Genomic DNA, 27,338 nt, shown 5'->3' with positions numbered 1-27,338 from the left:
CCATGGATATCCCTGTGTGAAAGAAACAGGCGGTCTTAGGGAACTATTTTATCCACCCTGAGCTGATACAAATGTCATGAATTAACAGATATCTAGTGTAATTTACATTCACATTTCTATACAATATACACTGTATTCATACATACGCATTACACATAATCATACTCGGTTAATGTATATCAGTTATCAAAGTTAATTATATATTTTTGTTATCATTATTATTGCTTCATAGATAATTTTTGCAATCAATAATGTCTTCCAATTATGATATTTTGGTTTTAAATAAAATTATTTTATTAAATCCTTTTTTTTATCAGTTTGCAATTTTTTTAAAGTATGTTTTTACTGTTTTGCTTTACCTTATTTTTTGGTTTCATAATTAATTTCATAATTTTTTCTGACCTTATAGTAGTTAAAAGTAATTCAAATTTATTATGTATTAGAGCTGTAGCTCCTCTATTCTGATAATTAAATTTTTGTGATAATTTGAACAGTTTTATTTTGTCAGTGAATGGGTATTGCACCTAATATAGAATAATCCTTTGATTCTTGTTAGGAGAAAAATCAATAGAAGCCTTTGTCATTGATCAATTGTTATCCACATTCCCTATCTCGTTCAATTTAACAAAATAAGGCGGGCGATATAGAATCTGTTGTATGTGGAATGTAAATATTCTTCGCCAAATTAACGCGCAAAGTAAATGAGCTAGTCCTTGATAACCTGAGATTTATTGTACGTACATATACATTTCTAGTACCTGTTCAATGGTAAATCGTTAGCCCTTTTCAATGTTCTATTATAATAATAATAATAATAATAATAATAATAATTTATTTAGGAAAAGTACATACAAAGTTGCAGATTACAGTACAAACATTGATTTAAAGATAGAGGTGGTACATACAATACCTAAAGCCACTAGTACGCATAGTGTTTCGTGCAACGCTATGTTATTTGGTTCTTTGTGGTTTTCCAGTTGTGTACCAAAGGCTGGTGTACTTCATATACAGAATTTCTGAATAATTCTTGGTCTGGTTCTTGGAAGCTGTTGCTATATATTCTAGTGCTACACACTATGCTAATGTCTGCCAGTGGGATAATGTTTTAAGTATTACAAACACTGACAGATTCGTAGACTTTTGCAACTGCATACCTCATGAACTGTACTTCCCTTCTAGTCTCCGTGTTTGCAAATACCCTTCACATTACATTTTTGGGGATTAAACTTCAATAACCATATGCACACTTCCTTTAGCCTGTCCAGGCCATCTTGAAGCATTGGTGTTTTCTTCAATTCGTTATTATCTTCAAACATTGACATGGATGATCCCACTTTAAGGTCATTTACATAAATCAGGAATTGTGGTAGTGAGAGTATCAAGTTGTGTGGGACCCCTCTACACAGTTGATTGACAGTTAGAGATGGAACCAAAGAGCCAAAGCTCAACCCCCCACAAGCACAACTAGGCAAGTACAGCTTGTTCATCCAAGCACTTCCAATGTCACTGGACTGTTGTACTAAATTGCATGAACCTAACCTACCAGAGGACCCCCACAAACAGAAAACAGGATGTCATGTGAATTTTGCGAGCCACTACCATTTTTAGTACTTTGGTTTTTGACTTTTGGGAAATTGAGTCATAATGCGATGTACTATTCATGAGACTTGGTAACGCTGCAACTCTTCCTTTCCTATTAGATACATTGTAATTCGTGTACTGTCCAGGTACCCACTCTGTTTTCTGCTTTTACAATTTGGGTTTCAGCCTTTTGTGGGTAAGTGTCAAAGGCTTTCTTTGACTTGTCTATATGACTTGTGTCTGTCGGCTTTCTTTTCTAATGTCTTTTTCAGTCACTTGTCTCTAAATAGTATCCTCAGGGAATTGGATACATCTCGTGCTGTTCATCTTGCCTTTTTGCTCTAGTATTGACATCCTGAGTGATGTTGAGAACCCTTTGAATATCCCATGACATGGACAGTGCGATTTAGTCTTCCCAGCTTCGTGCCTTGTTTTAATAATTACTTGTCTATAGGGGTTGAGAAATTTAGTTCTTGGGCATCTGTTCGTAGCGATCAAGTACTCGTGTGACTATGCAATGTAACAACTTTTGTTCCTCGTACATCGCAAGTAATATTTTGTTACTGCTTATGCCATCAAAGTATAGAAAAGGTTTGTGTAATAGAAAGGGTGTGTGTGAGCCCACAAACTCTCTGACCTTTGGCTAAGACAACTTCGAAAAGACATCTTGAAGGTGCCTGGAGGCTGCCAACTTATGAAACAACGAATCGAAGCTCTAGATAAAGTTTGTAGCCTTCAAGTACCTTCATGATGATGTTCCCAAGCTGTCTTAGGCAAAGGTATAGGCAGAGTTTGAAAGGGATAATGGCCATATTCTATACTTTTAGAGGCATAAGCAATCGGATGATAAGTTACCATCCAGGAACAAATAAAACAAAAAAATTATTCCTCCCAGCTTTCTAGCCCTTTTGATACTGTATTTAAAGCTATAAAGGGAGGTGGTACAAGTGCTTTCAAACACCTCTATGCCTGATTAATTTTTGAAACCTCCCTCTCCCAGTGGGGGAACCATGCTCGAGTAACTTTGAAATATTGCCTTAAATTTTAGGATGCTTTTTTTTGCAGGCGATGAGTCACAATAACGTGGCTAAAGTATGATGACCAGACCACACACTAGAAGGTGAAGGGACGACGACGTTTCGGTCCGTCCTGGACCATTCTCAAGTCCAGGAGAATGGTCCAGGACGGACCGAAACGTCATCGTTGTCCCTTCACCTTCTAGTGTGTGGTCTGGTCATGATGCTGCTTTATTGTTATGTCATCATTTGCACAGATTGGCCCAGGGTTTGCCTCCTCATTCTGTTTCCCTTCGTGGGGAATGGTCTTCTTTTCCCACCTTGTTTGTGCAGCTTGGGATCTTTTATGTTGATCATATCTCTAGAGCTCTTCTAATTTTAATCAAGTTCTCCATGCCTGTCTTAACACTTTCGCTAATTGGTGACAACAGTGTCGTCACCAATATTCCTACTCATTACGCTGGCGTGCGGCGCTCGGGAGTCACGAGAAAAAATATTTGTATAAAATCCATTTATTATCTGATCAACTTGGGAATAGTTTACAAATGTTTGCCATGAAATTTACGTTTTCTCTAATAGCCGAACAGCTTATTAAAGAGAACGTTGTGGCAGTGAATCATCGTGGTAAAACAATTGTATTATTGACATGACGAGTATAATCGACGTAGTTTTTATATATGTTGCCGGTCGAACGCATCCTTATGTGACCTTTAATACTTATGTTCTTATAGAACATTCTATTGCGAACACATTGGAACAAAAATGAAATACATACATCGACAAATAATGTCAGGAAAGTGAATTGAATATACACTTTTCAAAGCGAGTTTCGCCGATATGCCGCCGCGGGTAACACTTCGGCCACTTCCCACACCGTTTTGGGTGGGCTACGACATTGAATCTATATTTATATGCATATGTCCGTGTAGAGAATTTTATTGCGATTCCAATGATACCACAATTAGCGATGTAGGACAACTGTAGGCTTCGCAACCATTAAAAGTGGAAACATTTTGTTGCTGTTTGGCGCTCTCGGCGAGTGATCTGAATAGTTTTTTATTTGGTGTTGATAGTCCTTATGCTTTGGCGGCATTTTATAGGGATGTTCTTATAGACAATTTTATTGCGAACGCAGTGATACCAAATTTAAATACGTGCGCCTTCAATTATTGTCAAGACAGTCAAAAGAGAGTACACTTTTAAGGTCTTATCGCATAGGCGCGCGAACCGCCGAAAGCATCTAGGGTATGATTTTTTTCTGAACGCGGAGAGCGCGAAAGTGTTAAAAGATGCAAATCTTGTAACAAGTCTCGGAGCCTTTTCAATTACTCGTTATGCAAGAGGGAGTCCGAGCTGATCTTGTGTCGATTGGCCCATCATGTGTCAAACAATGCTTTGAATAATTCACTGCTTAGGTTCTTAGATTCAATCAGTATGTCAGCTACTGACTTTTTTTTTTTTCCCTGTACCTATGGTATTAGGCCTGATGTTATGTACGTTGATTCTCGTATGTGTGTGTAATTACAGGATGAAAGCTAAGCTCGGGTGTCCCGTCTTCCCAGCACTCTTTGTTACATAATGCTTTGAAACTACTGACAGTCTTGGCCTCCACCACCACCACCTCACCTAACTTGTTCCAACCGTCTACCACTCTGTTTGTGAAAGTGAATTTTCTTATATTTTTTCGGCATCTGTGTTTAGCTAGTTTAAATCTTTGACCTCTTGTTCTTGAAGTTCCAGGTCTCGGGAAATCTTCCCAATCAATTTTATGAATTCCTGTTACTATTTTGTATGTAGTGATCATATCGCCTCTTTTTCTTCTGTTTTCTAGTGTTGGCATATTTAATGCCTCTAACCTCTTTGTAGGTAGCTCTTGCCCTTCAGTTCTGGGAGCCACTTAGTGGCATGTCTTGGCACCTTTCCAGTTTGTTGATGTGCTCCTTAAGATATGGGCACCACACAACCGCTGCATATTCCAGCTTTGGTCTAACAAAAGTCGTGAACAATTTCTTTAGTATTTCACCATTCATGTATTTAAAAGCAATTCTGAAGTTAGAAAGTGGAGCATAGGCCCCTCGCACAATGTTCTTAAACACTTTGAGGTTCCACAGACTCGCTATCTCGTCACTCATTTTTCTACTGAATGTGTTCCAACGACGCAGTACTGAGTCACTCATTAAAATATTTTTTAAAAATTTAAATTTTATCAGATCAATCTGGTAGTGGTTTTAAAATAAGCGCCTTTAGATTGCACACAATTTGATACCAAAATCAAAGATATAACATGAAACTTGATGTCCAAACACTTGAAATATTATAAATAGGCCTATGGTCCGAATATTAAAATATTTGTTAAAATTCTATTTATTGTCCTATTATCTTGGGACTAGTTTTAAAATGCGCGCCTTTTTATTGCGAACAATTTGATGCCAAAATGAAAGATGTAACACAAATATTTATGTCAGAACACTGGAAAGAGATAAATAAATGTGATGATGAGCGTCCAGAATTAAAATATTTGTTTAAAATCCAGTTATTGCTCTATTATTCTGGGACTAGTTTTAAAATACTCGCCTTTTTATTGCGAACAATTTGATACCAAAACGAGCGACGTAGCACAAAATTTGATGTTATCAAATTGAAGGAGTTGAACATTAGGTTGCAATGTACAAAATGGTGCTCGTTCACGGGTAACTTTAGGCTTTTCTGCCAACCCGTTCTCGCAAATTCGTAAAGTCAATATTGACTTATTAACTACGTGCATAGGTGATATACTAAACATAATAGATACCCTTAAAAAGATTCATAGAAAACACCGACCTTACCTAACCTTGTTATTATCTTAAGATAAGCATCTTATTGCTTCATAATTACATTTATAACTTAACCTATACCTATTACAGGTTAGGTAATAATTGTAATTACGTAGCAATAAGATGCTTATCTTAAGATAATAACAAGGTTAGGTAAGGTCGGTGTTTTCTATGAATCTTTTTAAGGGTATCTATTATGTTAAGTAAGTCACCTATGCACATATTTAATAAGTCAACATTGACTTATTAAATTTGCGAGAACGGGTTGTTTCTGCAGGGAGCCACTCTTGCCTTTTGTACATTTTATTCATACACATCTGTAGGGAATTTAATTGCGAACACAATGATACCAAAACGAGCGACGTAGCACGAGAATTAAGGTGAGAAAGCTGGAACGAGTATACACATTTGGGTGTCACCACGCACTTACCCGCACGGAGGGGCCATGATCCCCCTGTCAACCGCGAGTTTCCACGGAGCGCGAAAGTGTTAAGAGGCGTAATTAGCAGGTCGGGTATAATCAGCTAAGAGGCGGAACATGGAGCTAGACCTCACTTCCCCATAGGCACAGATAGCTAAGCACTGAAAGTTTACAAATTGATCAAATAGAAATGTTATATAATGTAACTAAATATAGTACAAACATAGAAGAACGTAAAACAGTAACAGTGGAAGAAATACGAATGTAAATGCTGAAAATTTATTTGGAGTAATGAAAGTAAACTGTATGCAACAATACATTAACAATTCGTCTAACCTGTCTATTACCCGTTGTTGATTCCGAGGATTGACGTCCCTGTGGCCTGGTTGGGGGTCTGATTAACCAGGCTGTTCTATACCAGTGTCTCTCAAAAATGTTGTGTGTGCGCAGACCTTTACAAACTGGCAAGCCATTCTTGCACCCCTTGTTCTTGAATTGCTGAAAGAACAGTCATGGGAATTAATAACTGTTCAATTGTGGTTTTTCGCCACTCCACCACAACACGTTTGGTCACATCATCCTTACTTCACTGAGCAACCAGTCTCATGCCCTCTGGCTAAGTATTCCTTCAATTAAACTGGTGTGCAATTAGCCTCAAGTAATCCAGAAGGCAAGACAAGATAAGGCTTCGTTTGAATATATTGTAGTGATAAAAGCTTCATAATTAATTTCTGATGTTATAAAACACGATCTTATTCTTTCTCTGAATATTGGAAAGTGAACACCTAAATAATAGAAATTGAGATTTACCAACTATTGTTTAGTACTTTCCCATATTTGGAGACGAGAAGCGCACCGCAATAGCTGCCAAATTCCCTGGTACCAATTTACTACTCGGTGAACAGAGGAATTGGGTGAAAGAAAAAGTTGTATAAACTGCAGGAATTAAACCCGGGACCTTACAGTCGCAACATGACTGTGCCACAGGACTCTTGAATATATGTATAAAATAAAACTGTTCGAAATGATTCTCAATGTCTAGGTTATCTTTCCCCATTCTTTTTACTTACCAATGTTGCTTTACAAGTCAGTTATTAACATTTTTATTAATTAAATCACAATGTTTAGTCTTAATTCCTAGTTAGGCCATTTTCCATTGGTATATTATGCTTTACAGACATACGCTAATCATTTAACATTTTTAGTAATTTGACACTTTTTTTCCATTTCTGCTTGGCTGACCTCATCATCGGATATCACCGCTCTCATTCATCATCTCGCCCCCCCCCTCCCCCTTGTGTTGTGGTCATTCCACATTGTAATCCAGCTTCATTTTCAGGCACAAATGCACTCATTGCCGCCTCGGCTGTGCCTTTTGTTGCACAATGCTTGAGTGGTAAATTCCTAACACACTGTTTTCTCTTTCAGGGAATTAACTTTACATTATTAAATTTATAGACGATTACATTGTTAAAAATAAATTTTTCAAGTAATTATTTTTATTTATTGTATGTGTTGAAGTTGTTTTGATGAACTTTTGTGATCTCCGCTGTCAATGTTTTTAATGTCATACAATTTCCTGAAAATGGTAGCCGTTAATGCCTAAAAGATTTTTATTATTTTGTACTGTACTCTCGTATCCTTTAATTCTGAGGTGTGGCTTTATTTTAAAATATATGAAATATTATGAAGGATGTGATGTACAATAGCTTTTGTATTAATAAATTCATTAGTCATTTATTGTTCATATTAGCATATTTAAAAAAAAAATTAGTCTTTCTCCCTCTTTGCCATATTTCTCGCTCGGTGACGTGACAAACGTGATGCAGCTCTCGAGAAAATATTGAGAGGAGTACGATTGGCTCCAACTCTCGTCCCTGGGCTCGCTAGTCAGTCACTACTGCCTGAGCTCAGTCTGATTTAGGTGGTGATGGGTGTGCTAGGAGAGTCTAGGGATGCGGGATCAATTCCGTCATACTCCCCCAATATTTTCTCATCCTATTTCTAACATGTCTGGTTTTTGTCCTTTTGATTCTACTCTCTATTTTAACCCTGTGATGTTTTCTGCATTAGTTTGGTGAACCATTTTTTGTCACGTGCATGACGATGTAGGACTTATAATTGGGCGAGCTGTTTGCGGGTTAACAAGATGTTTTCTGGGCTAAGAGTGAGTGTGTGTTTCCATACAGCAGTAAGAGATGCTGCAAGAGTCTCACAACCCTGGGACAGTGCAGTGCTGCTGCACAACTGCCAAATTGTTTTAAAAGTATGATGCTCCATCAGAAAATTTAATTGATGGCTAAAGCTGTTATTCCTTGCTTATTCATCTTTTATATTTATAGCTTTTTTTTTTATACAATAACAATTTTTTTGGAATGCATATAAATTTTTTTGAAGGGGGGAAGTGGGGGCCATAATTTATGAAATACATGCAAACAAGCTAGCACAAGTTGCTGAAGTTTGTATAATTTCTTGTTTTGTAAGCTATATACTGTAGTTCTAATATCTTCATAAGTATTCTTGTAGGTTTATGGGTTCTCATTGTTGGGGATAGGAAGCATATTTGACTTGCATCCCACCCTGATGCAGGGAGGGATGCAAGACCTTTTCCAGGATGCAACCGGCAATGGTTGCCTAACTCCGAGGTACTGTACCTGTTTACAGCTGGTTGAACAGAGGCATCAGGTGTAAGAAAAATGTTGCCTGAATGTCCCTCCTCTTCAAGTCTCTGCTTCCAACTCTTGCCCCCATCTCTTGCTCTATTTAGAAGAGTCATAGAGACAAGAAATACATTTTCAATTGTCAAGATATCAAATGAACTAGGGAGTGAAATGGTGAAATCAGGCTCCATACTCTTTTAAGTTGAAAGGAGATGACCCAGCTCCCCCCCCCCCCCCCCACCGGACTTGTTCAGCGATACATTACGGATAATGTACAGTATATAGTATAATGTACAATGATACTACAGTATATTGAAGATTGAGAGTTGGTACCCAGGACCTGAAATGGAATCATTCAACAACTTAAGTAGAGGGTAGTGTTTACCAGTAGTGTACCAAACCCCAACTGCATCCCACTGTCAGTTACCCACAAAAACCAATGGAGGAGATAGCCAGGATGACTCGGTAGCTATACTTCTCCTGTAACCCTGGCCTTTCCCATACAGACCCCATGGCAAGTAAAATGACCATTTTTGTACCCCCCTTCCGTCGCCCTCCTAATGTACCTATGAGCAGGTGCACTGCTGGGGGGGGGGGGGCACACTACATTGCAGTGGTTCTGAAGTTTAGGGTTTCCCCGGCCCTGTCTCTGACCAGGCCTCTAGAAGAAAAGTGGAACCAGAAAAGATAATTGTGATATAATGGGGGAATTAAACATAGTGTGGGCAGTTTTGTTCCACACGCGCGACAACACTATAAAAGTGAGTGCACAGGTGTAAGTTTGTAAATATGCGTTTGAAAAACATGAGAGAACATTGTTATGAATAACTTGTGGAAACCAACTCGATTTACTTTACTATTAATAAATTCACAAGAGTAAATGTGATAGCATTCTAGGGCATAGGTATAAATATACCTTGGACAATAGCACATTGGTTGCTATTTAGGCCGTCGTCCTGTCATACAGATCGTCTCTGACGTCTACACGTTAACGTTGGTATTCATGCACTAATTTAGTCGCTTTTAAAGAAGTCTCCCAATAATTGCCGATATTGTTGATATTGAATTTGTGTCCATTCATTATCACCTATTTCTATCTCTTACAGTAATTATACCTTTTTTTTTTTTCTTTCTCTTCAAAAAAAGCATCAGAGAAGCAGAACAATTCTATTGTTCTATGTAAATAAAAAGCACGATGACCCTCAGAATCGTGGAAAGGTAAACCGCGGGTAGAAGATAAATATTCATGATAAATCTTTGTCTTGATGTGTATAGTATGTGTATTTCAGAAAAAAAACTTGTGTTAATTCTGGTATTGCACTGATTATCCTGCAATTTATTATAAAATCAGTTTTTCAGACTTGACAATTTTTAATTAATGTTACGACTTGTCGAGACCTGAGATGGAGATAAAGTTTGTGTATATTTTTGTGTTAATTTCGTATTTAATTTGTCCATGTTGGACCAACATTTCAGAGGTACTGCGTTGTATTTTGTTCCCTTTGTTTTTTTTGTTTTTGTTATGAAAGTACTGTATCTTACTTTCTTTTGAAGTTCTACATCTCTTATTTTATTTTGATAAATTTCTTTTGTGATATTAAGGTTTTAGTTTACACCATTTTGTTACAATGTTTTTGTTTATGATAACTAGCCTGTGAGCAGTAGTGGGAGCAGCAATAACAGCAACAGCAGCAGCAACAGAATGGAAGACACGCACACACCTGCCCAAAGGCAAGCGGCGGCGCGTCTTGCTCTTCGCAAGCAGCTGGAAAAGACATTGCTCAGGGTGAGACGATATGAAGTACTAAGTACTTTTAGCACAGTACTAAGCTTTAAGGAGAAGATCAATTAAGTGCTGATAATTTAAACTTTATTAAAAAATTTCAAGCGTGGTAATATAAACAATGTTAACTTGGGCTATTGTTAATCCTGAACTTGTTGCAGCTGTCTAGTGATTAATTTCTTTAGACCTGACCAAGTGTAGGATGTCGTCTAATTTGTTTTTCGATCTTCATCAAGATTCCGCCACCTAAACCACCACCTCCCGAGATGCACTTCATCCCGAACCCAAACAACACCGAATTTATATACTTGTTGGGTCTGGAGCAATGCGTGGAACATATCCTCTTAAATGGCAAGATGTCGGACCCCCACCCTACACCCTTCATCTGTACGCAGTGTGGCACCGACTTTACCCCAGCCTGGAAGTGGGATAAGGCTTCGCTGAAATCTAAAGGTGAGTCAATTATTCGAGGCTCTTGGCCCTCCATACTGACCGTTGCTAAAATGCGGCCTTGTTGAGCCCTGCATTGCACTCATCTGTACTTATTGTGAGGTTATCTTGATAATGTCTATGGTTATCTTGATAATGTCTATGGTTATCTTGGTTATCTTGCACATGTAATCTTGGGGACAATTTCCTGGTGCAGTTGTTAAGGGGCCGGGTGCCCAATTTCTCAACCTTCCTCAAACACACACAAATATTTTGTGCATAATCTACATGGTAAATGCTCCAGCTTTTCCTAATGAATCAACATCATAAAATGAATAGATTTTTTTTTTTAATAAAATATTTAGAAAAATTGACAATTTCACAATTTTAAATTACGTAGTTTATTTTATTTAAAATGTCACCAATTTTTATTTTGTTCATTATGGTCTTAGAATGGCATATAATGTTCATTTTCATCAATATAAAATTTAGTTTGAGAGTATAGTTTACTGTAAAAAAAAATAGCCAACGTGACCTTCAAAATATGCGCAATATTTAGACGCAAAAATGTATAACTCCCAAGGTTATGGGTTTGAATATACACTATTGTGGCCACCTTAGAACTAAAAACTTTGCACATATATTAAAATGGCGAGAATCACTCGGAAACTGAATTTTTAACTGCGTCTCAAAGTTGAAAATCCTGTTCATACAGAAAAATGAAGGTAAACTTCTCGACAATAAATATAGTAGTTCGAAATGTCATATCTTGTTAGTTTTAATAAATATTGCTTGGCATTCGTACCTGAATGTGAAAGTTGTAGGTCAATGTGTGTTGAAATCCTCGTAGGATTGTGTGTTGAAATCCTCAGGAGCCTCGTAGCCTGGTGGATAGCGTGCAGGATTCGTAATTCTGTGGCGCGGGTTCGATTCCCGCACGAGGCAGAAGCAAATGGGCAAAGTTTCTTTCACCCTGAATGCCCCTGTTACCTAGCAGTAAATAGGTACCTGGGCATTAGTCAGCTGTCACGGGCTGCTTCCTGGGGGTGGAGGCCTGGTCGAGGACCGGGCCGCGGGGACACTAAAAAGCCCCGAAATCATCTCAAGATAACCTCAAGAAATGAAGTCAAGATAAAATAACCCCTAAAAAAACAAAATATATAATAATGATAATGGGTTAGGGGGTATATAAGTATACTTTATATAAGTGATAAAGAGCTCATCTGGTTCCCATTCAGCATAAACAACCTAAAGAGAGAAAGAAAATAGTTTGAAATCTGCGAATAACTCGGCCAAATAGAATTAAGTCACGTTCTGCTTATCTTGAGGTTATCTTTAGATGATTTCGGGGCTTTAGTGTCCCCGCGGCCCGGTCCTCGACCAGGCCTCCACCCCCAGGAAGCAGCCCGTGACAGCTGACTAACTCCCAGGTACCTATTTACTGCTAGGTAACAGGGGCATTCAGGGTGAAAGAAACTTTGCCCATTTGTTTCTGCCTCGTGCGGGAATCGAACCCGCGCCACAGAATTACGAGTCCTGCGCGCTATCCACCAGGCTACGAGGCCCCTGCTACCTGCTACCTGTGGTTGATTTACATGTTGACCAATTTTGTTTCAACTTGACATCCTTAGTGACAGGTATGCATTCTCCACAATGTAGAAGCCACAGCAAAATCAGATGAGAAACAAAGGAGAAAAAAATACAAAAGTCAATAAATAAAAAGAAAAAAAAATCACCCCCCAAAAAAAAAGAATTGGTGGAAATAAAAAATATTGGCATTGGGCAATATATTTATATGATATATAATAAAATACAGCAAAATAATATACTTATTATTTGTGTGAAATTTTGCCCTCCAGGTGGCAATCAGCAATCTTTGAAGGCACCAGCGGCATATCCACTCTGTGGACCTTCCTTACTATTACTTTTCTTCTTTGTGCATTGGTCGGGTGCTTCCATCTCTTTATCACTGCATTATCTATGAGCTCCACTATCTAGGTGGTGGTGTTATCAGTACCAATTGCAAACATTTGTATTTGAATTCATATAAAATGTATTTCTTAACAAATTGGTATGAAAATTTCACGACACTGATGCCAAGTAACGTTAGATTTAACAAATCCACAAGGGCCGTGATGAGGGTTCAAACCTACGTCCGGGATGATCCCCAGACGCGCCTTAGTTGACTGCACTACATAGTAAAACAGAGCCCGGGTGCATGGGGGAATTGTGTGAAACCCCGGTTTGCACTTCGAAGAAGCTGCGGGATCCTCGTGAGGTCACGTAGCACTCCGGCCTGCAATTCTTTTACCACGTCGTGGCGCAGTCGACTAAGGCACGTCTGGGATCATCCCGGATGTAGGTTCGAACCCTCATCACAGCCCTTGTGTTTTTCATTTTATATATCGTGCTATTGTGATTTCTGTGTGTAACGTTAGATTTGTTTAACATTTTATACTGTATTTCATATTTTGACATATTTTTGAGCTCCCAGTCGCTTAACCACTGCACTGCACAAAGCACCTTAAGGCACTATGAGGGTTGTGTGATTTTTTTTTTAATTAGGCCATATTTTAAGGTTTTTTAATGTTTTCATCACTCTGTGATTTGAAATAAAAATGGAGTTTGGAAACATTTTGACATTAACATTAGCTGAACATTTATAAATACAAAAAAACATATGTCCTTAACAACTGCACCATGAAATGTTTGCCAAAAAACAGGTGTGTAGTGCAAGGGTTAAGGACATTTTTGTTGTTTTTGTAAATGTTCAGCTAATGGTAATGTCAAAATGTTTCCAAACTCAACCATTTTCATTTCAAATCACAAAGAGTGATGAAAACATTAAAGAACATGAAAATATGGCCTAATTAAAAAAACAAATGGCACAACCCGCAGTTGGGTGGTTAAATAAATGAGTAGATGGTTCCCACTGCAGCATTTTTGTCTGTATAAAGTACAGTACAGTATGTTGACCAGACCACACACTAGAAATTGAAGGGACGACGACGTTTCGGTCGTCGTTCCTTCACAATCGACTTGAGAATGGTCCAGGACGGACTGAAACGTCGTCGTCCCTTCACAATCGACTTGAGAATGGTCCAGGACGGACCGAAACGTCGTCGTCCCTTCAATTTGTAGTGTGCGGTGTGGTCAACATACTTCAGCCACGTTATTGTGACTCATCGCCTGCACAGTACAGTATTTGCTGCTGGACAGGATGCGTGTTTTTGGTCATTCATTTTCCATCAAGCTCTTATATTTCTTCAGGTGTGAAGCCTTCCCACTCTGTGAACGATGGAAATGGGGTAATGATTGAATATAAATGGTTAAATGGGGGACTTTTAAGCATATTGCCTATTGTCAAGTTTTGAGTTGTTCTACTTCTGCAGTCTGGTCTGTGGGTGAGCTATCCTGGTGATCCCTTGCTCAGTAAGGACTGTGACAAACAGCAGGCTGTAGGCTCTTGTATTCATCACAATCTGGCTAATCCTAACGCTATTGAATAGCTTTTTTTTTCTTAACTTTTGATAATATTTATTGTTACCCCATTAGAAATGGCTTAAATGTTTTTTCACCTGGCTTTTTAAGATTTAATCTTTCTTTATTTTTTTGATCATATATGCTGTGTTTTGTGTAACAATTGCTTCCTTTACAGTTAAGGGTGAGAATGGAAGAGACGTGAAGGTAGTGTGTGAATTGTGCGTCACGACTAATATCAAGCAAGCCCTCAAGCAGGAACACACGAACCGCCTAAAAGCTGCGTTTGTGAAAGCGCTGCAACAGGAGCAGGAGATTGAGGCCCGTATGGCGCAGGTATGGGCACATAAGGTACAAGACGTATTTGGTGTTTTGTGTTCTAATTGTTACTAGTTGTTGCAGCGTGGACTGGCGTCTGTTCTTGTTTATCTTCAGTAAAGCTGTATTACACGAATGTAATAGTTTTCACTTAAATGAAAGTCGCCAGTCTATGTCTGGTACCAAATACGGTAAACAGAGTATACACTGTTAGTCTGGCATACTATTGATGCCTGTTCCCTTGTGTGCGTGCACTTCAGTGTGTGTGTGTGTGTGTGTATGTATGTGTGTGTGTTTGAGCGAGTGTGCTTGCATGCTGGAGTGAGTGAATGTGTGTGAAAATGGATGAATTAAGTCAAGGTTAATAATCTGTGTATGTATGAGTGGGTAGGTGGGAGGGAGTGAATGAATGAATGAATAATGGGTGGGGGCGAATCACTGAACAAATGAATGGGTTATCTTGAAATGATTTCGGGGCTTAGCATCCCTGCGGCCCGGTCCTCGACCAGGTCCTCGACCAGGCCTCTCTTTTGATATACACCCCCCAGGAAGCAGCCCGTAGCATCTGGGAGACCTATTTACTGCCAGGTAACAGGGGCATCAGGGTGAAAGAAACCCTGCCTGTCTTCGCCTCCACCGGGGAACGAACCCAGAACCTCAGGACTACGAATTCGAAGCGCTGTCCACCAGCTGTCAGGGTGTAGGCAAGTCAGTGAACAAATGAATGGATGGGTGGTTAGGGAAGAGTTGGTGAATAAATGGGTGGGTGGTGGGCAAGATAATGAATGAATGAATGAATTGGTTAGCAAGTAGTGAGTGGGGTAGGTGGATGGTAGATATTGAGGGGAGGGGGGGTAGTACTGGAGAGATAGATAACAATTTAAGTGAGTAGTAGATAGTGAGGCTAGGTGTGGGTAGATAGCAAGTGACTGAATATTGATAAAGCTACACACAGGCAAAAATATATCGGTGGCTCGCAAGAAGCCAAATGGTGAAATGTCTGATGGTTCTGGCTAGAAAATGTCTGTACATGTAGTATATGTGTAATATATACATACATGTATGTGCATATGTATGTATGTGTGCCCTGCTCCTTTGATTGGTTCTTGGTGTTTTTTAAACGAGTGTTGGTAACTTTAACAAATTGCAATAGTAGTTTTAACATTCTTCCGTGCCCCCCCCCCCCCTCCTGTCTCTTAGGCAAGACTGGTTTCATTTCTTTTAAAATAAACATACAGTATAAACATTTTCTTTGGATGGTAATGGTAAAGAAATACATGAACATTTTTCAAGTTTGGGTTTGTACATTGTCCTTTAAAATGAGTAAAGATGTTCGTTTGCTCATGATGAATTTATATTCCGTTTTGTCCTTAATCAAGAAAACGGGATTCTTAAGTTATCCGCACAGTAGTGAAGGAAGACTATAAAATGCATATTGCGTGAAAATGACGGCCAGTATTCGTCAAGCATTTATTAACCACTTACAAAACCTGTACCGCTTTGCTTAGTCCCAGCACTGCACAACTTTGTGTAGCCGATATTCTTCAGTGTTCAGGGAAAAAATTCCCCAAATGTTTTCCTACTTTGGCCTTGGTAAAGCCCAGAAGCCTCACAAACGATTCACGAGCATTCATTTGGCCTGTGGCAGTCTCTCCAGCCCCGCACTGGGGCAGGAGTTGCTGCGAAGGTATTTTTATATATTTATTTCAATGTCTGGGTTTTTTTCCCCAGTAATCTTGTTCAATAGTGTGTCATTTGAGAAATACACACAATAAAATGTGTGGAACTTCTGAATACTCAAATGTATTCGTGTCACTATATGCACACACTATTATATGCAACAATGATAATTTTTGTAATTAATTATTTTGGCTCTTCCTTCTGCTGGGTCATGAAGGAAGCCGTCCTCGGGTGACAGGGGGCTGTGACGATCTGTCTGGAACCCCTAGGTGCGGGGTTTGGATGTCCACCTCTGGGGGCTCGTGCGGCCCATGCTCTGTTTCAGGAGGCTGGGGTCATTCTTCTCCGGCCCTGACCACGACAGTCTCTGGGTTTGGAGTCCCTGTGCCTTCTTTTACCAACTTCGAGGTAACCTCCGGAGCTGGAGTCCCTAGGGCAGTTTGTTGTTGCCTTCAACCTTGTTCTAACAGTTCCTGCAACAACGATAGAACCAATCGTATTGGCATTTGCCTTTCCATTGGAAACTTTTGGCACCGTGGGGAGAGGGGGACCTGCTGCATAGGTGACAGCTTCTTCCCTGTATCAATCTCCCTGGCTTTTCACCCTGGAGAGACCACTCCAGACTGGCAACCAGAGCACAACTCCATAGTCTCCTGAGACTGATGGCTGCCTACTACTACTTTCAATCATTTATATTTGACTCGTTAAATAGGTTCAGAAAGAGCATCAGCGTCCATGTTTGACATGCACAGCAGAGATGTTATATCAGCTTCTTTGGTTAATAAATGTAAACACTTTACTACCTTGGGAACTTCACAACCCAGGGTTATTTTTATTGAAAACAACCTCGTAGTGCTTTGGAGGTCGTAAACTGTTTAAACTGTAAAGAAGGCTGTCATAATTAAGGAGAGATGTACAGGTTTCATAAGTGGTTACATAAATGTTTGATGACTTCAGACCCTGGTCCCCTATAGGACAGCTCAATGACTATACTAATATAGATGGCCTTGCCAGGACTGATGTCTCGGCTATTTGAAAAGTTACACTGGACTTTATTAAATAAACAAATATTTAAGTGGTCTTACTTAATTGAGAGTAATTCTGATTGTAAGATTGAGATGATGTAAATATTCTGAGAATAAACTACAGTAATGTGGCTGGAACAATCCAAAGTATGTAAGAAATGACTGATGACATTTTAGCCCATCCTGAACTTGAGCCGTAATAACACTTTCACATCCCGATGATGCTAAAATATATCATCCAATTGCTATACATAAACATTCACATATTCATCACTTGTGCATAATGTTATATATACACATTTTCTATTTTTTGTATCTATTCTCCAGGGAATTCATTTACAAATATTTTGACACCAAATTTATAGTTATAAACCAACAAATAAATTAGAACTTTAAATTATTGTAAACATTTTTAACATTGTTGAGCGGCCTGGGGAGCCCTTAACATTAACAGTTAAGAATGTATGGGGAGATGAGACCGTCAATGTTAATTAGGGTCCAGGGGCCAGATTCACAAAGCAGTTACACAAGCACTTATGAACTTGTACATCTTTTCTCAATCTTTGGCAGCTTTGTTTACAATTATTAAACAGCTTGGAAGCTTGGAAGCACCAGGAGCCTGTTTATAACAATAACAACAGTTGATTGGGAAGTTTTCATGCTTGTAAATTCTTTAATAAATGTAACCAAAGCCGTCAAAGATTGAGGAAAGATGAACATGTTTGTAAGTGCTTGCGTAAATGCGTCATGAATCTGGCCCCCTGGATGGACCAAAATGTTGTCATTTTGATTTCATGCATGTTAGTTGGGCAATTTGTATCCTACATAGTTGTTCTGCCATGAAGTACAGTCTATTGGACCTGCTTTGAAACTGAAACTACAATGGATCTTCTAAAATTTCTAACAATGATCCATCACTAGAAACTGGATCAGGTGACAACTCTGTATTTTATAATCTATTTATAAATAAAAGCAAATTGATGAAGGATTATTTTGCAAGTATTAATAAATATTTTAACATCTGTATATTTACCATAACTGGATAACCTTGCCTACATAGTTCATTAATTCATTAAGCAAACCCTAATTAGAGCAGTAATAAGCAGAAATCTTCCCAATAAAGTATCAATATTTTACGTAACTAATGATTAATTGTCTCGAGGGACAGGCAGCCAGAGTGTATTCACACGTTAGGTTTATATTGAGCACCATCCCCCGAAGGTTGCACTACTCTTCCCCCCCCCCCCCCCCAGGATGCAACCCCACAACAAGCTGACTAATTGCTGGGGTACCTACTTACTGCCAGGTGAACAGAGGCATTAGGTGATAGGAAATGCACCCAATCATTTTTGTTCCGCCTGAGATTCGAACCCAGAATTCTCGGTTGAGTGTCGAGAACAAACGCCACTGTACTACTAGGGCATTTTTGTATGCAAATATCCACATATATAATATACCAAATTGCAGTATTAATATAAATCCTAAATAAAATGTGGATGGCTACCTTTAAATATTAATCTTTATTATTTTGCAAGTTCGACAAACTGCATAATGTGTGTAGTTGGTGCTTCACCAAATGGTTGTCGTTGAAAATAAGAATGGTCACGGAATTTGCCAAATTTATTATAAAACACTGGAAATCTCAAATTCGAGTTATGTTATTAAAAGCTTTTGTTTTTCTTCCCATTGGCGATTTTGATACTTAATGTCCTATAAATGTTGTAAATTACCAAAGGCACGTTGTCAGTTACTAACAGTATGCTATTAACTAGCTGTAGAGGAAACGGCATTTGTGGTAGTTTACGGGAGGTATAACACATCTTTCAGCATTGTCATCGCACACTTCTCCATGGCAATTTTCCATTTCTTTCTTTACTATGCACCCTCACACCCATCCTGTTAGCAGTAGAGGAAAGGGTTACAGATGCACATAATGGGTTCAGGAAATGAGCCCCATTCTCCATGCCAGCAAACCCCCCATTGTGTTAATTATTTGTTTACAATTTAACTTTATGCATTGGGTTTTAGTTGCCGACACTCGAGTATCTCAGAGTAACAGTGTATGCAACTACAGTAGTTTGTAGCTTCAATTGTTACTGGCAAAACTACTTTATTTTTTTATTTTGCATTATATTTTCTGTACTAGCTGTATCATGCTTTGAGTTTGTGTATTCCTAAACCAAAATACCTTATATAAAAATTTGTTTTTAAATTTGGATGTAATATGAAATGTTCTTTAATTTTCTTAGATTTAGTCAGTCATTTTAATTATTTAATTTTGTATGTATTTTGAGTGCTGCATAACTGTATACTTCCTCAATTTGCATGACTGAGGCTGTGTGTGTGTGTGTGTGTGTGTGTGTGTGTGTGTGTGTGTGTGTGTGTGTGTGTGTGTGTGTGTGTGTGTGTGTGTGTGTCACAAAGCTGTGTATCCCCATTTTGTCAAGAGCTTATTCAAACAAAACTGCTGTTTTGATGAATCATGATACCATGAGCCTTGATGATAGTGTGGAAGGGGATGAGGGAAATTGACTAACATTTGGCTCCTACAATGTTGGCTCCTTGTGAGGTGACATTAGTGTATATAGACCTAGTTCAATTTTAGCATTTTAGATTATTCTGAAGTTTGAAAGTACCCAAAAAAAGATGAAAATAATTGGGAACAAGGAAGGTGTGTGTTTAGGAACTGGGATTAATAATGATTAAGATCCACATGTGAACTTCTATTTCGAGAGTAAAATATTAAAAGCTCTATGTTGAATCCATGACGGATCCTCGAATTCTAATCCGAGAGATGTAATGGGTGGAGATAAGGTGGTGCCCACTCTAGATATACTGTATAAAGTAAAGTATTGCATTATGGAATGGGCACGAGACATAATACTAGTGATGAGGTAATAATACAATGTGTTAGCAGTGATGAGGTGTGGGAATTAATGCTGGACATAGAGGTGTTCACTTCACATGTGCAAATACCAAAGGAAGGGTGAAGGGGTAAGTGACAGCTGTGATGCAAAAATTCACATAATGATTGAATTTGACACTTAGGAATGGACAAGGATGGAGTTCAAAGTATTTTGTTTGTATGTAAATATGAGGTTCAAGATTTTTATCTTGTATCTTTCCAAATAGTTGTGCTTGTGTGCTTAAAAGCCAGCAAGTTTTCACGAAGGTGTGTTATCTAGTAACTGTGTATTGGAAGACTAAAAGCAAGTAATGTGGCTTTTACATGCTTGGCTTACCGAGTCTCTCGTGATCTCTCCTACTGTATCTTTTGAGTGCTTGTCATTTAGTTTTGCCTTCACTATTACTCTTGGTATCCTTGGATGTGATTTTCTCTCTCCCTCTTTCCCTCTCCTTCATGCCAACATCTCTCCCTTCCCCCCCCCCCACCCCCCATCATTTGTTTATGTTGGGTCAGAAGAGATTTTACTGCTGTATCTTGTGTTAAAAAAAATAATAATAATATCCCACCCCACGTTCCATCTCTTATCCTCCTCCTCCCGTAACTCTCCCCTTCTCCCTTATCAACTATACATCCTTTTTTTTGTTCCCTTCTATACACCTGCCCCCCCCCCCCCTCTCTCTATCTCTTAATCTATCCTTCAATCTTTCCATTTCTTAAGTTGCACAAAAGAAAGTCTCTTCTTATCATGTGGAAGCGTGGTGTAAATAGGGACAAAGTTACGTTGTGTGTATATGTTGCAATATTCCCTTGGGCTAAATCCTTTGAAGGCATTTTCAGTTGTTTCTATCTAATAGGATATAATTTCAATGTGAGTGGTGGAAAGAGTTGCGAGGTATGTGAAAGAATCGGTCGTAGAAATGTAGCAAGGAATGTCAATAGGAGGTAATTATACTTGATGTGCGCACTATGGTCTTTTCCATGACGTCAAGCGAGATGGGACTATTTTCAAGTCGTCGACATTTGCAATGTTTTCTGCAGTGCTTTTTTTTCAGCAACTATTTCCTCTATTCATCAGGCCCAGAGACATTACCGGAGAGAGATCAACAAAAGCTCTACGGTCCAAAATGTATACGACCGAGAGGAACGCCGCAGATCGGGTGTCATGGCTGATTCAAGTGACTTCTTGACAGTAGGAGGGAGGGGGTCTTCATCTTCAGTGGTCATCTTACAACGTCAGGTCAGCTGAGGGTGTCGATGGTCATAGCAATGGAATCATGCTCTCTGGGCGTACATTAACGAACTAAAGTGGGCCTTTTACTCTGTCGTGGTGTTGGGTGGTTGATTTACACACACAGGAATACGATGTGTTCTCAGTATATCAGTACAGCATGAATCATTCACCTTCGTGTAGTAGGAGTATGTCCTGAGATGAGGAAAAGGTGCACACAAATTAGCAGAATAAATGTAATTGAAATTAGCTTTAAAATAAAATGCAATGGAAGATTATATACGAGATCTGAATGAAGAGCTAAAGTACAATCCAGAGGTTTCCGACAGATGTGTACATACAGCCTTGTCGTCGCTGAAGCACCTAGTGCAGAATCATTGACCTACAGAGCATAGAGGGGGATGTTGTGTTGTTGCTCGGCTCTGATAGTTGTAAATGTGTTGATGATAACGTCAATACTGTAATATAATTCTGTGCCTCGTGATTGAAACGGCCATGTAATGTTTTAATGATGACCGCAATTTAATTCAGCATTTAATATTGATGAAGCAAAATAGTTAAAAAATGCATGAGAAAAATACATTGACGTACATAAGACAGAGGACATTTCGCATTTCATATAGTAAGTTTTCTGGACTTGATGTACTTGTAAACACCAATGTCAGTCTTAAAAGCCGGTATCACAGAATTAGTGCTTATAAATGTTAGTATCGTACATCATCTAAGCATGCATACATGTATACGGTATACATATTTTCCCATCATAGAAGGTAGTAGGATAGTAGCATTGAGGTAACTGAATCATTAGTATGATGGCGTGGAAGGCTTATTATAAGATATAAGTTATCATTGTGCGATGATAATATGAAGAGTTGTAAGGCTACCAAGGCTCCATCAATTTCTTCAATTTGAAATGTTTACCTTGCCAGCTTGGTTCATGAAACATAACAAATATACCTTGGAATTAGTTGAGGCTTACATCCTAGCACTTTGAATGACATGTGACGCTTTTTGAGTGTGCTGTGCTTATACGCAGCTTAGCTAATGAATAGAGCTACATCGTGATGCTTATGACCAAAATAAAGTTCGCAAAAGTAATTTAAAAAAAAAGAAGCATGTGACGATTTGAGTACAGGAGGGAGTCGCAGATAGCGAATGGAACAGCATATTTAGTCGAGGCATATTGGCGGTGTAAGCATTATTCCCGATTCAATAAATTGTGTATTAGAATATGGAATGTAAAAAAAAAAAAAAAAAAAAAAAAAATGATCTTTTGAAGCTATTGCTTTTGACCATGGTTTAATATTTAACAAATATTTGGTTAAATTTGTTAAATATTTTATTACGGAGATGTTATGGAAGAAACGGAAGTTGCAGCTGCAATAAGTCGCTATGCGTTGCAAAAAAAAAAATGTTAAGTTCTAGTCTGCACTTTACTATGGACGTGTCCTTAAGGATTTATTGGTTAAAGAGGAGTATCAGAGTTTACCTGTAGAGTGTTGGCATATGTGGATGTTTTGACTGTACAGTACACCAGTGTTTGGACAAGTCAATTTAACTCCTTTAATCCAGTAGACTTGAGAGGAAAGGGGGTAGGTACTACTGTTTAGGGGATGGTAAAGTGCTGCCTTTAGATTTTGTTTACTCATGGGTAGGAAGATTTCATCTAATGTAAGTTGTTTAAGACCCAGTGATGAATGTTGGTCTCGTACTGTAGCCAATTACTTCATGAAGAGTAATTGGCTTGTGATTGAAAACAAATATAGACTCTTTGTGGAACTTGAGATTAGGATAGTTAAACTCCACATGGTTGTTTTGCTGTGGCTGCATTATTTGAAGGTCAAAACAAGCAATGTCTCCAAAAGGGAGTCTTAGTCTTGACATTATATGGGTTATTTCATTGCAAGGATTGGTACCAGCCTCCCATTGGTATGATTGTGAGGTTTGTGCCACGTCAAGCCTCTTAGTTTAACTAGTAAATAGAAAAATCATAACATTAAAATGTGTAGCACTGGGGAATTAGCACTCCACCATAGGGCAGAGCTAAAAGATTTGTTAGAAAGTAAATACATTACTGTACATTGAATTTTAGGCCATTACATACTAATGGATGGGGTATTATTAACCCATTGCAGTGATTAACATTAACACCTCTTACACTTCTGCCTCTCCTCCTGTCTCTCGTTCAGTCTTGATCCTTGTTTATCTTGTACATTTAGGCCAAACCGACAGGGATTGGATAGTATATGTATGATGTATCGAAGGGGCTAGTGAGTGTGACATAACAGGGACTGTGTGAAAACGGATGATTTGTTACAGAATAACCTCTTGGATGGACCTATCTGTCTCTTGTCTTCATCTGCATACCACCTATCTGCGTAACTCCCATCTACATATCTCCCCTCTACATACCTCCCCTCCTCTCTATGTACCTCACCTCACCTCTACGTACCTCGCCACTACGTACCTCCCATCTGCGAGGTACACAGATCTACCCATCTACCCATTCCTTTAGGTTTTCTTCTTTGTTCATGTAGTTCATCTTTAACATGTTCAAATTTCTCCCCCCATTTGGCTTGTCAATGTCGTCTTAATTTCTGTCCTTGATGTGCTAACTTGTGTCGTCGTCTCCCCATCTGTTAATTATTCCTCCTTTTTTGCTTGTGTTTATCCATCATTTGTATTTTTAATCCTATTCCCTTTTTATTATTTTAATTTTATTATTTTATTACTTTATTACTAATCTGAATGATATTTTCCTAATGCTTCTTCTTTCTCATCCACTTTATCCTTATTTTAATTTTTGTATCTTTCCCTTATTCTTAATATCCTTATCTTTTTCAGAGTTGTTTCTATACTGTTTGTCTTTGTCTTGTTTTATTCCATTACTTAATTTTACTTATTTCTTACTTTACTTCTTGTCACTCTTTTTTTTTTGTTTGTTTCATGCCCATCTACTGTATTTATTCACCTGCTTGCACTATTCCTCCTTTGTCATTTGCATAACTGTTTTCTTCTGTACACCTGTGAGCACCTTCTCCCCCCCCCCCACACCCTCCACCCACACCCTTCTCCCATTTGTATTATATTCTATATTTTCCAATTTTCTTAAGTAACCATTGTTTTAATTGTGCTAAAGATGCTTATAGAAATGCTTAAGTATATTAATTTTGATTGTTTTGAATAAGTTTAGCTTGCTTTATTGTTTACTTTCAAACAGATGTGGTTTTGTTTATCACAAAATTTATTTATTTTTGTTATCCTGCAGGCATCGCCACAGCCCGATTTATCCAGTGCATCAGTATCTATGACTCCCGTCACCGCATCGATACCATCGCCATCGGCACGACTCCCTGCTAGTGTGTCGGTTACTGCAGTCAAGTCTGATTATGGACATGGCTCAAGGAGCTCTAGCCACCGCTCATCACCGTCAGTGGCAGCGCAGCTTCAGCTGCAGCGTGAGCGAGAGAGACAAAAGGAAAGGGAGAGAGAGAAGGAAAGAGAGAGGGAGCGAGAAAGAGAACGAGAAAAGGAGAGGGAAAGAGAACGTGAGCGTGAGAGGGAACGTGAGCGTGAGAGGGAGAGGGAAAGGGAAAGGGAACGTGAGAAAGAAAGGCATCAACGTGAGAAGGAACAGAGGGAGAGAGAGCAACGTGACAGGGAACAAAGGGAAAAGGAAATGTTTTTGCCTCCAGGTCTAACGAAACAGCAAAAAGAACAATACATGCAGAGCATGACTGCTGCAGCAGCAATGGCTGCTGCCATGTCGAACCCTGCAGCGCTGCAACAATTACAGGCAGCTCAGCAACAGATGCTAAGAATGCAGGGTTTAGGTAGTGCGGCAGCTGCTGCAGCTGCAGCAGCAGCTGCTTCCCAACAGTTACCTGCTCATATGCTAGCCCCTTATTTACTTGGACCATACAATCCATTTGGCCTTGGTCAGCTGCAACAATTGATGGCTGCTTCAGCAGCTCAGCTAGGAGTCCCAACTTCCTCAGCTCCCTCAACTTCCAGCAGTAGTAACAGCAGCAGCAGTAACAGCAGCAAAAGCTTAGCTCAACAACAGCAACAAGAGATAATGCGGCAAGCGGCAGAGGTTCATCGTCAGTACCTATTGGATATGATACCATCAGGTGGTCTGCACAGCCAGCAGTCCCACTCTAAATGGAAGAGCTGATGGGTGGGCGCCTGGCCAGCCTCCCTGTCATCAGCCCCCACCAGCCTCTGCCAGCACTGCTGATGGGACAGTGCTGCTGCTGGTGGAAAGTGGGACTAAAGGACCCTGTGACAGTGACTCAAGTGTGTTCAGCCTAGCTATGGCCTGCCCACCTATAGTGTTGTGCCTCGGCCGCAGCTGGGCCATGCTGCACCTGGGGTTCCTAGTCACATTAGGATAAGGAAGCTCTCTGTGATGTGACCAGTGAGTGAGGGGTACTGTTGGTCTTCGGCCGACCCTTGACCGTAGCACAAGCAGCCATGATGGTCGCCCTGTAGCAGTGTTGGCCATTCGGACGAGAAGAGTTGTATGGAGAGTTTCAGACGCTGGAAGAAAAAAGAATCTTTCACAGAAATCTGAGACAGCAAGAAGGTAGCCTGACTCTTGGCAACAATAGGCAACCTTTGACAGTGAACTCTAGTGAATGACAGTTATGGTATTACATGACCACATCCCTAATTTATTTCTGTTGTCATTTGTTGTCCATTACGGTGCAAGGGAATATCTTTTCTTCACCATTAATCTGTATTGTTACATAGTTGTAGGGTGTCTTGGGACAGTGAGCAACGTGCCCTGCACACGCCTTGCTATCTCTGTCTCTTGGCTGCCTCTATGGGTCACGCATGGTCTAGTTTCATTAGAGTAATAGTGACACGATGGTAATGCAACAAACCAAGGTACTTTCCCTGCACTGATCATTTGTTCTTCATGTGATATGTTGTTTGTTTCAACCTTTGTTCAGCACAAGGGTGGGCAGAATCGCACAAACTGACCAGTGTGCTGTCAAACCGATATCTATGTGATTGGGATGAAGCATCTCGTGCAGGCAGATGTCTGCGTGAGACTGCGGTGAGGCTTATCCAGGAACCGGGCTCCCCTCCTATATATGGTTTGTCATCAGTGACGATAAAATCATCCACACTTCTTGCCTGATAAATGCTAGTGGATCACAGACAATTTATCAGGTGTAAGCATTTATTAAATTATATTTTGAGTTATGTACAAAGTCTTCATTGGATGCAATGTAACCTAAAGTTATGGCATCTTAACTATCCTCTGTTAAATGTTTCATGAAAAATGGTATTGAAATAGGCTGCAGTGTAAAAGTTTTATTTACGAAGTATTATAAAAATTGTTCAAGGTTATGAAAAGTGTCACATGGGATTTTTTAAAATATGTATAGTATATATTTTTTTTATGGAGACATATTAGGGGTGTTTGGTTGGTGTATGAGGGCCCTGGTTTCTGGCGTTGTCACTACCCAGGGGATTCCAGTTATCTGTTCGATTCTATTATAATTGTCATCACTCCAGTTTTCATAGCCATGGCTGAGTTTCAGATTCATGTAGGCTAGTGTTTTCACTTCATAAGTAAGATAAATAGGGCCTTTTTCAATAAAGAAGATCTGAAAAACTGACGTTAGAAGAGTTTAATTTGCCTTATGATTGCTGCTGTTCGTAAGACTGATTATGAAGTCCATTACATCCAGGTGGATATTCCCGAGGACACGTGGCTGCCACAGAAGACACTATTGGCACCAGAACCATCTCCTGCATATGAATTCCTTATTGTAATTTCACTCCTGTTGCTTATAATGTGCAGCTGGAGATATATGCCTTGCTATTTCACTCCTGTTCCTTATAATGTGCAGCTGGAGATATATGCCTTGCTACTTCAATCCTGTTGCTTATAATGTGCAGCTGGAGATATATGCCTTGCTACTTCAATCCTGTTGCTTATAATGTGCAGCTGGAGATATATGCCTTGCTACTTCAATCCT

At 39.2% G+C, this 27,338-nt stretch overlaps 1 protein-coding gene across 50 annotated transcripts in view; it reads left to right on the top strand.

The window, feature by feature from the left end:
- The window catches only part of LOC123758408 (transcriptional repressor p66-alpha), a 137,745-nt gene extending 110,770 nt beyond the window's left edge, over positions 1-26,975 (top strand). For 27 of the 50 annotated variants that reach the window (XM_069322772.1, XM_069322771.1, XM_069322744.1 and 24 more), the window contains 5 exons: positions 10,143-10,277; positions 10,511-10,727; positions 14,362-14,534; positions 21,190-21,351; positions 24,611-26,975. In XM_069322772.1, coding sequence (XP_069178873.1) covers positions 10,143-10,277; positions 10,511-10,727; positions 14,362-14,534; positions 21,190-21,351; positions 24,611-25,519 — 1,596 coding nt within the window. In that variant the 3' untranslated portion in view covers positions 25,520-26,975. The remainder of the gene's footprint in view (positions 1-10,142; positions 10,278-10,510; positions 10,728-14,361; positions 14,535-21,189; positions 21,352-24,610) is intronic. The other 23 variants (XM_069322769.1, XM_069322759.1, XM_069322740.1 and 20 more) reach the window with 3 other exon arrangements.
- The last annotated feature ends 363 nt before the right edge of the window (positions 26,976-27,338 follow it).

Source organism: Procambarus clarkii, chromosome 11, assembly GCF_040958095.1.
Source record: "Procambarus clarkii isolate CNS0578487 chromosome 11, FALCON_Pclarkii_2.0, whole genome shotgun sequence".
Lineage (NCBI taxonomy): Eukaryota > Metazoa > Arthropoda > Malacostraca > Decapoda > Cambaridae > Procambarus > Procambarus clarkii.
Note: the sequence above shows the minus strand (reverse complement) of the source record. Positions and strands in the feature narration are given on the sequence as shown.